We start from the raw sequence: 13,712 nt of genomic DNA on the forward strand, positions 1-13,712 counted from the left end.
TCTATCTATCGCAATAAACGACATCACGCTTTCCCCTGTACCGGACATCTGCCTCGGAGTAACCCTTGACTCTGCCCTGTCCTTCAAACCACACACCCAAGCTCTTTCCAACTCCTGACGCCTCCAGCTCAAAAATATTTCCAGAATCCGTCCTTTCCTCAACCCTCAAACTACTAAAATACTCGTGCATGCCCTCATCATCTCCCGACTAGACTACTGCAACATCCTCCTCTGTGGCCTACCTTCTAACACTCTCGCACCTCTCCAGTCCGTTCTTAATTCTGCCGCCCAACTAATTCATCTCTCTCCTCGTTACTCCTCCGCTTCCCCCCCTCTGCAGATCCTTTCACTGGCTCCCATTTCCTCAGCGTATCCAATTCAAACTACTAACACTGACCTACAAAGCCATCCATAACCTTTCTCCTCTGTACATCTCTGAACTAATCTCCCGATATATTCCCTCACGTAATCTCCGGTCCTCCCAAGACCTCCTTCTCTCCTCCACACTTATTCGTTCCTCACCCAATCGCCTCCAAGCTTCTCCCGAATATCCCCCATTCTTTGGAATTTTGTGCCCCAACACGTCCGACTATCCAACACATTCAGATCCTTCAGACGGAACCTGAAAACCCATCTCTTCAAGAAAGCTTACAGCCGGCCATGACCCTGCTGCCTCATCAACACCACTGGAGCTGCCTCCTCACCAACACCGGAGCTGCTGCAACCCCCCACCTACTGTCTCCTTCCCCACCATCCTGTAGAATGTAAGCCCGCAAGGGCAAAGTCCATTTCCCTCTGTACCTTTCTATCATTGTTAGTTTGTTTACTGTAAGTGATATCTGTATTCTGTATGTAACCCCGTCTCATGCACAGCACCATGGAATCAATGGCGCTATATAAATAAATAATAATTTAATGATGTTTTTGTGGGTAATTTGGTGATGATAAGATCTGATGCCTCTTTCAGGTGTTGCTAGTGAGAAGCAAAGAAGATTATTGTATAACTTAGAAATGGAGCAGATGGCAAAGACTGCCAAGGCTTTGATGGAGGCAGTGAGTCACGTGCAGGCGCCCTTCACCAGTGCCACTCACCTGGAGCATGTCAGGCCGATGTTTAAGGTGAGACTTTCTTCTATCTACATCTCTTAATCTCTGTTGGGAGCCTGACATTGTTCTTCTCCTTTCTTTTTTGGTTACTTGTTTAGTCAAATCTGTCAGTTCTTTATGGTGTTTGTGATTTAGGTACAAAATATTTAGGCATAAGAATTCAGCAATAAATAGTCATGTGTGCATTTTCTCTCCAGCTGGCATGGACGCCGTTTCTTGCGGCTTTCAGTGTGGGCTTACAGGACTGCGATGACACTGAAGTCGCCTCTCTGTGTTTGGAGGGAATCCGCTGTGCGATAAGGATAGCATGCATCTTCAGTATCCAGGTAAATGCGCTCAATGTCTTCAAAAGATTTTCTGGATTTAAAAAAGAAAAAAAAAAAAAAAAAAACGACCTGACACCAAGCAATGTAATGAAATTAGATCCAAAAAAAAATCATCACTCACCTGTTAAATTCCTCTGCCGCTGTAGGTCCAATAATCCAGTCATTGTTAACTTTGCAGTGATGATGTGCCATACATACATCCACGAGAACTTGCCTCAGTGGTGAAACCTGCATGTATGGTAAATGACCGCTGAAGCCAGTGATTGGCTACTCATGTGGATGTACGTGAAGTCATCCTGCAGGACAAGTAAAGAAAGACCAGTGGGGACCTCCAGGGGGTCTGTGCTGAGATATATTTCTTTTCATATATATTTCTGTAAGCTCGTCATTGCAGACCCCTCTGCTTCTCGAGTAGATGCATTTCATATGTCTATACACCTTTATTTCTTACACATGGAGGAAAAATCTGCAAGTTCCGTGCACTTTATTTAGCTTCTTGCTGCTGGAAATATTACCTTAAGGAAGGAATTTAAAGGAAATCTTTAGCCCCACATTACATTTTAAACGGAGCACAAAGCCCATACTTTTCGCTACCTCCCTTGAGAGTAAAAAAAAACAACTTTATGCTGTGTGCAAATTAGGATCCTTGGAGCACCCTAGCAGTGCCTGAGAACTTGAATGCATCAGTCCATCCACTGTTTTTAGCTTTTTCCCTTGCCTCCTTCTCTGGTGATTGACGGCACTTGCTTTCCTGAAGTGAGCGGTGTCTGCAGCCTAAGCTCATGCATGCGAGTGTGTGTGTGTGAACACATCCATTCACTCCATTCACACATCCATTCACTCTCCGCTACACTACTGCCTATAGCGAGCAACTTCAAAAGACAGGAGAGAAGATTGTGTGTGTTACACTCGCATGCAGGAGCTCAGACTGCTGACAGCGCTTGCTCCAGGAAAGCAAGCAAAGACAGTCACCACAGAGGGATGCAAGGAGTGGAATGGTGCACTCTAGCGCTCGGCCGAGGGTGTGACTTTGATAAGTGTTATGTCCCCTATCAGGCTTTATGCTCAGTTTAACTTGTAATTTGGGGATGACAGCAATTTGTTACCTAGATAAGACAATTTCTCCTTTCCGCCCACTTTAGTTACTTCCTCAGGTCAATGTAGACTCCAGTCCCAGATGTCATTCACTATTAATGAATGAACTCACATTCTGTAATTATTTTACATACATGGGTGAAGTTGTATAGTTAATTGTTTAAGATAAATTGTACAATTATCATGTCGTAGACAGCAAGTCATCCACAAACTGTCAGGAAGCTATTTCTGGTATAGTTTTATTTTAGATCTCATTTTCAATTATTACCCCAAGGCATTTACAGGATAAGAATTAGGTGTAATTAGTCCAGAGCTGGAGAATTGGACAAAAAACTCTGAAGAGTCTTTAGTGATTATTAATTATTAAAGCAACACTCATTTTTTTCTATAACTGCACCTCCTCTGGATTATCACACTTTGCACAACTTATATGTACAATGTACTTTCTTCTATGCATTATCGCCTCCATCTTGACGCCTAGCTCTCATCTTGCATTTCAGCCCTTTTATGCTCTGTTTTCAGTACCATAATGCATCAATCAGTACAGCATCACCTGGGCAGCTAGTGACAGTACCATCTCTGTTTGCTAAAATAACTCTGATTATCCTTCCCTCTATATTCTTTCTATTCTTCTAATATGTCATAAGTATATAGTCATGAGGCTGAACTGTGTTCTCCTACATTATAATTATTTAAGTCACTGCGTAGTTATCATCATGCAAATTGCCTCTTCAGAGAAAAAGAGGACTTGAACTATAGCGCCACCTATTGGAAGCAGCAATCCTGCAAGTCACAATCCACCGTTTAACGAGTCGTGCAATATGACTTAGGATAATAGCCAAATCAGAATCTCAGTTTGCAGACACGGTGTTTCAGGCTGTTGGCCCTCGTCAGTACAGATTTCAAGTCCTCTTTTTCTCTGACGAGGCAACTTGCATATTAAATTTCCCAGAGGAGCATTGTACAATGAATAAGCCCCTTACTTTGACGTGCCAAAGCTGGTATATCTCTCTCCACAAGGAGAAACTTTACCCCTTAGACCTCAGTCCAGAGCCTCTCACCTAGCCAATCAGTTCTCATACTTTGCAGTGACAAGGGCCAACAGCCCGAAACACCATGTCTGCAAATTGATATTCTGATTTGGCTATTATCCTAAGTCATATCGCACGACTCGTTAAAGGGTCGATTTTGACTTGGATTACTGCTTCCAATAGATGGCGCTATAGAGTTCAAGTCCTCTTTTTCTCTGAAGAGTCAGACGTTTTTTGCAGTTAATGATGAGGGTTGTGCATATGTCAGGAGGAATTTTGGTCCACTTCTCTTTGCAGATCATCTCTAAATCATTCAGATTTTGAGGCTGTCTCTTGGCAACTCAGGGCTTCAACTCCCCACATAATTTTTCTATGGGATTAAGGTCTGGTGACTGGCTAGGCCACTCCATGACCTTACTGTGCTTCTTTTTGAACCACTCTTTTGTTGCATTGGCTGTATGTTTTGTGTCATTGTTTTGCTGGAAGACCCAGCCACGACCCTTCTTCAATGCTCATACTGAGGGAAGGAGGTTGTTGGCCAAAATCTCGCGATACATGACCCCATCCATCTTCCCTTCAGTACGGTGCAGTCGTCATGTCCCCTTTGCAGAAAAGCACCCACAAGTATAATGTCTCCCCCACCATGCTTAACGGTTGGGACGATGTTCTTAGGGTTGTACTCATCCTTCTTCCTACAAACACGGCGTGTTGAGTTAATGCCGAAGAGCTCAATTTTTGTCTCATCTGACCACAGCACCTTTTCCCAATAACCCTGCACATGTGCCTTCTTGAGCAGGGGGACCTTGCGGGCACTGCAGGATTTTAAAACTTTAAGGTGTCATGTGTTACCAATGGTTTTCTTTGTGACTGTGGTCCCAGCTGCCTTGAGATCATTAACCAGTTCCCACCCCGCGTAGTTTTAGGCTGATCTCTCACCTTCCTCATGATCAAGGATACCCCACGAGGTGAGATTTTGCATGGTGCCCCAGATCGATGTCAATTGACAGTCATTCTGTATTTCTTCCATTTTCTTACTATTGCACCAACAATTGTCTCCTCTCACCCAGCGTTTTACTTGTGGTTTTGTAGCCCATTCCAGCTTTGTGCAGGTCTATGATCTTGTCCCTTACATCCTTAGAAAGCTCTTTGGTCTTGCCCATGTTGTAGAGGTTAGAGTCTTTTATACAGGTGAATATGTAAGACAGCTGTCTTTAATGCAGGTAACGAGTTGATAAGGAGCGTCTAACTGGTCTGTAGGAGCCAGAACTCATAATGGTTTGTAGGGGATCAAATACTTATCTCTCACTGCAAAATGCAAAAAATTTATACAGTATGATTTTCTTCATTTTTTTTTGGATATTCTATCTCTCAATGTTAAAATTAACCTACCCTTAAAATTATAGACTGTTCATGTCTTTGTCAGAGGGCAAACTTACAAAAACAGCAAGGGATCAAATACTTATTTCACTCACTATGTATATATTCAGTGTGTGTGTGTATATATAGATAGATAGAGAGAGAGATACATCTATATATCTATCTCTTTCAGACAACTAGTAACATGTTGCAGAGACTTGTCAGAGGTTTTGATTGGTGGGGATCCGGGTGCTGAGACCACAACCAATTGCTAAAATGAAGGGTACAAGCGCTCCAACAAGCACTGATTTCCTCTGAGAATCATGGTGGGACTTTTACATTGAACCGGGCCTCCGTTTCGGAAGAGAGCAGTGTTGGCTGATGTGTTTGGGCAGCTTTACCAAACATGTAATGGGGGAAGTCAGGAAAATTGTGACTGCAACACACTGGTCTTCAGTAATGCATGCAGTAAGGCTACATTCACACCTCCGTGTGAAGCGTTGCTGCGCTCTCTGATTTTTTTTTATTAGACAGCACACAGACCCCTTATATATGTTCTGCTCTGATCCTCAAAATCGGATCCAAGTAGGACATGCTCTGAGTCTCGTGGCTCTCACATTCTGATTCCTGATTTTGACAGGTGTGTCCATCTGATAAAAGATCAGGCAGCACACGGACATTTTCATGTGTGAATGCTGCCTTAATCTAGGTAAACGTGAGATACATGACGCAATGTATATACAAAGCTGCTTATTTCTTGTGTAGATGCTCAGTTACTATGGTACATGAATGCATTTCTTAATTTTTTGCCTCTTCCAGAATCTCTTCCATCCCACTGCCAGTCTACGATATAAAGTGGTGGGGTTGAAAACATATTGATGTGTTGTTCTTTACCTTCCAGCTGGAGCGAGATGCCTATGTACAGGCCTTAGCGAGGTTTACATTATTGACTGTGAGCTCTGGCATTACGGAGATGAAACAGAAGAACATAGATACCATCAAGACTCTAATCACCGTGGCCCATACTGATGGAAACTACTTGGGAAGTTCATGGCACGAGGTATTTGCCGATTTCACTGATTCTGAGAACGTAAACTGTGAGCTTGATACACCCCACAGTGTGATAAACAGCAGCTACAGACGTAGTCATTACACGTATGGGTAGCAGTGTAGCTGGAGGGGACATTTCCATGTAGTATTTTCAGTCACCTGCTGTTTCCCTTTGGAATTAATGGAGAAACTATACAGTAAAACTAATAAGCAACTGCATTTGGTTTTAAAAATACAGTGCTACCTTTTCTTAAAGGGAATGTATCATCAGAAAGCGACCTATTGTTTAAGTCAGGTGATTGTGTTATGTATATATTTTATTCATACATATTTTATTTATATATACACCTAGTGTGAACTGGTGCCAGCTGCCGTAACTATAAAATATATCAAAAAAATGCAGCAGAACTCCATATGGCCAAGATACGTCTTAACAATGAAAATAGTGAAAAAATTAGATCTAAACTGTTTTGCTTAGCAACAAGTACTTACAAACAATCAAGGTTTTTAGCGCATAAATTGGCCAATTCATGAGTGCCCATCTCTGCCTAACATGCCACTTTTGGGCTACAAGTCTACAACTAAACGGACCATTAACCAGCAGGTGTTGTATAAACAGCTCTGCTTGCCCTTTAAATGTAGGTGTTTTTAGCCCAGAAGAAGACATGTTTTGTCTTTTTAGTTGTGGGCTTCTAGCCCCAAAGTGGCATGTTAGGCAGAGTAGTTACCCATCAGGGGGAGGTTACCTTGCCGTGGTTGATGGGCACACATGAATTGGCCAATTTATGCGCTAAAAACCTTCATTGTTTGTAAGTACTTGTTGCTAAGCAAAACAGTTTAGATCAAATTTTTTCATTATTTTCATTGTTAAGACGTATCTTGGCCATATGGAGTGCTGCTGCATTCTTTTGAGATATATATATATATAGTACAGACCAAAAGTTTGGACACACCTTCTCATTTAAAGATTTTTCTGTATTTTCATGACTATGAAAATTGTACATTCACACTGAAGGCATCAAAACTATGAATTAACACATGTGGAATTATATACTTAACAAAAAAGTGTGAAACACCTGAAAATATGTCTTATATTCTAGGTTCTTCAAAGTAGCCACCTTTTGCTTTGATGACTGCTTTGCACACTCTTGGCATTCTCTTGATGAGCTTCAAGAGGTAGTCACCGGAAATGGTTTTCACTTCACAGATGTGCCCTGTCAGGTTTAATAAGTTGGATTTCTTGCCTTATAAATGGGGTTTGGGACCATCAGTTGTGTTGTGCAGAAGTCAGGTGGATACACAGCTGATTGTCCTACTGAATAGACTGTTAGAATTTGCATTATGGGAAGAAAAAAGCAGCTAAGTAAAGAAAAACGAGTGGCCATCATTACTTTAAGAAATGAAGGTCAGTCAGTTCGAAGAATTGGGCAAACTTTGAGAGTGTCCCCAAGTGAAGTTGCAAAAACCATCAAGCGCTACAAAGAAACTGGCTCACATGAGGACCGCCCCAGGAAAGGAAGACCAAGAGTCACTTCTGCTTCTGAGGATAAGTTTATCCGAGTCACCAGCCTCAGAAATCGCAGGTTAACAGGCAGCTCAGATTAGAGACCAGGTCAATGCCACACAGAGTTCTAGCAGCAGACACATCTCTACAACAACTGTTAAGAGGAGACTTTGTGCAGCAGACCTTCATGGTAAAATAGCTGCTAGGAAACCACTGCTAAGGACAGGCAACAAGCAGAAGAGACTTGTTTGGGCTAAAGAACACAAGGAATGGACATTAGACCAGTGGAAATCTGTGCTTTGGTCTGATGAGTCCAAATTTGAGATCTTTGGTTCCAACCACCGTGTCTTTGTGCGACGCAGAAAAGGTGAACGGATGGACTCTACATGCCTGGTTCCCACCGTGAAGCATGGAGGAGGAGGTGTGATGATGTGGTGGTGCTTTGCTGGTGACACTGTTGGGGATTTGTTCAAAATTGAAGGCATACTGAACCAGCATGGCTACCACAGCATCTTGCAGCGGCATGCTATTCCATCCAGTTTGCGTTTAGTTGGACCATCATTTATTTTTCAACAGGACAATGATCCCAAACACACCTACAGGCTGTGTAAGGGCTATTTGACCAAGATGGAGAGTGATGGGGTGCTACGCCAGATGACCTGGCCTCCACAGTCACCAGACCTGAACCCAATCGAGATGGTTTGGGGTGAGCTGGACCGCAGAGTGAAGGCAAAAGGGCCAACAAGTGCTAAGCATCTCTGGGAACTCCTTCAAGATTGTTGGAAGACCATTTCCGGTGACTACCTCTTGAAGCTCATCAAGAGAATGCCAAGAGTGTGCAAAGCAGTCATCAAAGCAAAAGGTGGCTACTTTGAAGAACCTAGAATATAAGACTTATTTTCAGTTGTTTCACACTTTTTTGTTAAGTATATAATTCCACATGTGTTAATTCATAGTTTTGATGCCTTCAGTGTGAATGTACAATTTTCATAGTCATGAAAATACAGAAAAATCTTTAAACGAGAAGGCGTGTCCAAACTTTTGGTCTGTACTGTAGATATATTTCACAATCTGCATAGAAAAATATTGGAATCTGAGAGTCCTCAGTTGATACCTTTTAATGGCTAACTGAAAAGATGGTAACAAATTGCAAGCTTTCGAGACTACTCAGGTCTCTTCATCAGGCATAGTATAAGACAAAATCTGAAGAGTCACATATTTATATGCAATAAGACACACAAGAAAAAGAAAAAAAAATGCAATAGGTAAGACAGGTGATGAAAAGCAGAGTTATTATGGAAGAGATGAACTGTTCTGGTTATAAATATTTTAGCAGTTAATAGATAAGGAGTGTGAAGGTTTTATTGTCTTGTGTCCAGTGTTGTGATGACCTCACAGGTCCTTAAGGAATGTGTTCCTCAGACTCTCAGACGTTTCACTGACTTTGCTCTGATGTGCTTGGGGCCTTACAGAAGGGCACCAGAAAAAGCTAAAAGTCAGCAGCACTAATGGTAAAGGTTTCAGAGATGTGTTGTCGTCTCTAACATGCACAAGCCAATATACAAACTGTTATATTTGTACATATATTGGAAAGGGAAACCTCGGCTTCTACAGAGTAGGAAACCATGATGATTTTCCCTGGAACAGCATTAAACATTGCAGAACCTGCCACTATCTACTTGTTTCCTTTTTCCTCCATAGATTTTGAAGTGCATCAGTCAGCTTGAACTTGCACAGTTAATCGGCACCGGAGTGAAACCTCGTTATATCTCTGGGACCGTGAGGAATAGAGAAGGGTCATTCACTGGAACCAAAGACCAGGCCTCAGATGAGTTTGTTAGTCTTGGCCTAGGTGAGTGCATGCTCTGTGGGATGTAGCCTTGTGAGCTGAAACTTTTAATTAATCGTTTTTCCTTTTTTTTTTAAAGTTGGAGGAAATGTTGACTGGAAGCAGATAGCAAGTATCCAGGAATCCATAGGGGAGACCAGCTCTCAAAGTGTTGTGGTGGCTGTGGACAGGTATGCGTTACTTCTGTCATTGTGGAACATTCCCCAATATGTTAGGTTATATAAACCCCTGTCCTTGGCTGGAGTATGATTAAAGAAAAACTTTCCTGCTGCTCTTGGTTTTTGTCAGATGATTGTATCATTGCCACTATGTCAGTATGAGGAAGGAGCGTATTCTTTTCTCATTCGAATAAAAAAAAATCTTAAGGGTGTTTTCCAACGAACAAGGTACATTTTAATCTAGAAATCTTGGAATAAAAATAGTTTCCACAATTGGATATGTTAAAAAAATGTTTCTGTCCTAAGATAATCTTATAAATTTGCATCTGCTCTGTACTGTGTAATGGCTGTGTCTGACCGTACAGGAACATGGTCTGATCATACCACAGCTCCTGGGCAGGGGAGGGAGCAAAAGAGTACACAGACATTACAGCATGGGATCAAAGATGCTGCTTTCTGTGAGGTAATGCTTTTGCTGCTTATTTTTAAAACCTGTTTTACCTCACAGAAAGCTGCAGCTGCAATCCAGTGCTGTCCTGTCTGTATATTTTCTTTTTTAACACATCAAATTGTGGAACTTATTTTTATTATTAGGTTTAGTGGCCAGTGTGAATATTGCAAGAATTTTTTAACATATTATTAATGATATAAAACATTTTAAAAAAAAAACTGTATACAAAATTTTAAATACATTCTTTAAAAACTTCTGTCTGCTCCCTGACATGGGAGTTAGTAGTACATCCTATATCAGGTGCCCATGTATACAGCAGGCTCAGGAGATGTTGGCTGTGTTGGAAAGCCGATATTGCTTAAAACAGCAGTGACCATGGCTTTTTAAATGACAGTGGCATTTATATGTCATAATTGACGTTATGCACACACACTGGCTTCCATCGGCCCCCCCATTGCGGTGAGATTGCAGGCAGCCAATGGTTTGTCAAAGCAGGCAAGGACCTGCTGAAGAACGCGTGGCAGGGCTTCATAGGAGGACATCATTTTATCTATATACTGTAATACAGTTACGTTCCGGTATATAGAACCAATCAATCAACGATTCAAGTCTCCTAAGGAAACTAAAAAATAAAGTTTAAAAAATTTTTTTTAAATCATTTAGGCCCTATTCATCATTGTCTACGCGTCTGTTTTTGGTCTAATTTGCTGTAGTGCTTTTTTTTTTGGGCGTCCAATTCATTATTTTTTTTTTTTAATTATTATTATTTTTTATTTATTTATCTCTAAGTATTTTATATTCTCACCTGTGTTTATGGTTTTGTTTTTTTTTTAAATTGCAACTTTATAAAAAGTTGCAAAATTTCACGCAATTTGATTCATTCAGTCCCCTCTGAAGTGTATTTTTGAGTATGCAATTTTTACGCCTTTTGGCACCAAAAGTCCCCCCCAAAAAATTTCAAGACAAAAAAGTCCACTTTTGATTTTATGGCAAATTGATGAACTGTGTGTGCCATATTAATAAATTTGTCACAAAGAATGGCAACTAATGCCATAAGTAAAAAAAAAAAAAAAAAAAAAGGTACGTCACTTAAAAAAAAAAAATGCAAGTGATGGATCTGGGGCCTTAAAGAAAATATAACAATATAACATTTTAAATCACCTCTCTTTTTCCACTATAAAAATAATAAAGAAATAAAAAAGTGAGAAGATTATGGATCTCTCTATTACAAGATGTTGTGATGCTCCATTCACAAAACAAGTTCATGGAGGGCCTGGGCACTTTTCTTGAAAAATATAATATTACAGGTTATGAGATTTTGATCCAGGGAATTAGTCTGATTGCTGTGTGTGGAGTTGGGAAGGAATTTTTTTCCTTCATTTGAATCAATATGTTACGTTATAGGCTGAGCATGATGGACTTAGGTCTTCTTTCAACCGTATAACTTGGGTTAGTTGCATTTCTTTTTTCTTAAATTATAATTTTTGAAATCAATCTCTACGGGAAAGGTTAGTTGCATTTGTAAAAAATACACCTATATATGTAAAAAATATACATATATATATCACACAAGTTAATTGACCCCTATGGTAATGAGAATGAATAAAAAAGAAAAAAGCACCAGAATTGCAGTTTTTTGGGGTTGCCATGCTGACGTAAAAAAAAGGAATAAAAAAATAACCAAAATTTTTGTACCCTAAAAATATTAGTGAACATGTAAGCAGGGCTGTGGAGTCGGTAAGCCAAACCTTCGACTCCGACTCCTCAATTTCCATGACACCGACTCCCTCATACATGGTTCATGTTAAGTGATAAATTTACTGTAGCACAGATTCATCTCAGCTAAAAGTCCAGACCCTTAGATCAGGAATAGGACAGACATTTATAGGACATTTCATAACTTTCCCAAACTCTTATGAAAAAATATTCCCCACAAACTGCATTGAACTACTGTACCCAACTTATTATATATTTTGGAACTCGGTCCGTCTTATACCGACTCCAACTCCGACTCCACCAAAATGGGCTTCGACTCCACAGCCCTGCATGTAGGCTCAACTGGGAGATAAAAAACAATGTGGTGGGTGGATAAAGTTATCAATCTCAGAAAATGGAAATGCTATTTTTTTCAGATTTTTTTTAACTGCAAAAAAAGAATACTGATGCAAAAAATCTCCAGGATTGACCAGGAGAATCATGTTGCCAGGACATTTTTACTACACAACAAAGTAAAAATAAAATCCAAAAAATAATTGCAGAATTGCGTTTTTTTTTTTTCCATGTACCTTGAAATTTTTTTTTGGGGAGGATAAAATGAATAGTATCTTCCAAAATTAGAACTCTTCCTCTAAAAAAAATTAAAAGCCCCCATGCTGCTGTGTCAATTTAAAATGAAAAAGGTTATGATTCTTTTGAAGAAGGTAAAGCAAGATCAGTAGCATTAAAATGAAAATTGTCTGCAGTGGAAAGGGGTTAAGCAGTAGGTCATTTTGTGATGACTCCTTCCCTTTACAACAGTAGTATTCATTTTGAGGTTTTGAAATCTATATGGGAATGTAGCGAAAGTTTAGGAGAATGTTCTCCATGCTGAGAGATCTAACTTGGCATGTGTCATAACAGAAGAGTTTCAGCTATGGTGGATGCTCCTCAGTATAAAGATAGTCCATCAAACTTTTACTTCCAGAAGACCCTTCTTGGTTCCAAAATAAAGCATATTGCAGAACTATAATGTATACAGTGAACCAACACGATAATGCCACCTCCAAATGTGCAACAAAACATCCATCAAGACATAAGAGATATGCGCAAGTTAGGGCTTTCCATCACTTTTGATGACAAAATTACTGCAGAATGCAATACTCTTCTTGCTGTTAAGATGACAGAAGCCTTGACAAATCCCGGCAGACTTTAGTCTTTAGAGGGATATTTGTATCAGTCATATGATGTATTCAAAACCAAAGAAATGAGCTGGGACACATGTTGGCATAAGTGCAGTGTATATGTGCACATTTACACTGTGACCATTTAACAGACAAACCCTATGATAAAAACATTTTTAACGGCCTTCATCTCGATCTCGAGCCATGGCGACTTGATGGATGAACGCTCTGTAGGAAGATCAATCTTGTGTATGCCTAGATAGGTCCACCAGGGTCTTCTCTGCCGTTATATTGATTGTATCAAGCCATCGAGTTGCTGGTCTTCCTCTTCACCTTGTTCCTTCTATTTTTCCGACCATGATGGCATTTTCCAGTGATTGCTCTCTTCATATGATGTGTCCAAAGTAGGCAAGTCGTAGCTTAGTGATCCTTGCTTCCAGTGACATGTCTGGCTTACTTTGTTCCAAAACTGATTTGTTTGTTCTTGCCATCCATGGTATTGATAACATCCTTCTCCAGCACCACATTTCTAAGGCGTTGATTCTTCTTAAATACCCTAAGTAAACAAACAGATAAGTAAATAGTAATAGTACATGTAAATAACAAGGGGTACTTCGGTTACACTATTTTGATCCAAAGAGCGTAAAAGCGAAAATGTGTACCCAATCAGGATGGACCCAAATTCTTCTATTTCACCTCGCTATGTGTTAGTGGACCTCAAACTAGACTGGAGCAGAGAAGGATCCAAACCTGACTGGTTTGCACCTGCCCATATGATGCATTCAGCACAGTGTCTCTGCTTCCATTATGGGCCCCTTTTGAACTAAAGTCTTGACTAATCCAAAGTCTTGACATAGAAACTGTGAGGTTATTATCTGTTTCTGCGTGTGCTATGGTATATGTGAA

At 40.3% G+C, this 13,712-nt stretch overlaps 1 protein-coding gene across 2 annotated transcripts in view; it reads left to right on the forward strand.

Moving 5' to 3' along the window:
• Positions 1-13,712, forward strand: part of ARFGEF1 (ARF guanine nucleotide exchange factor 1) — a 189,811-nt gene that overhangs the window by 120,658 nt on the left and 55,441 nt on the right. For both annotated transcript variants that reach the window (XM_073679428.1, XM_073679429.1), the window contains exons 19-23: positions 968-1,119; positions 1,305-1,433; positions 5,817-5,975; positions 9,171-9,321; positions 9,398-9,488. In XM_073679428.1, coding sequence (XP_073535529.1) covers positions 968-1,119; positions 1,305-1,433; positions 5,817-5,975; positions 9,171-9,321; positions 9,398-9,488 — 682 coding nt within the window. The remainder of the gene's footprint in view (positions 1-967; positions 1,120-1,304; positions 1,434-5,816; positions 5,976-9,170; positions 9,322-9,397; positions 9,489-13,712) is intronic.

The sequence above is a fragment of the Phyllobates terribilis genome, unplaced genomic scaffold (genome assembly GCF_046119375.1).
Source record: "Phyllobates terribilis strain yellow unplaced genomic scaffold, ASM4611937v1 Scaffold_4__5_contigs__length_816908805, whole genome shotgun sequence".
NCBI lineage: Eukaryota > Metazoa > Chordata > Amphibia > Anura > Dendrobatidae > Phyllobates > Phyllobates terribilis.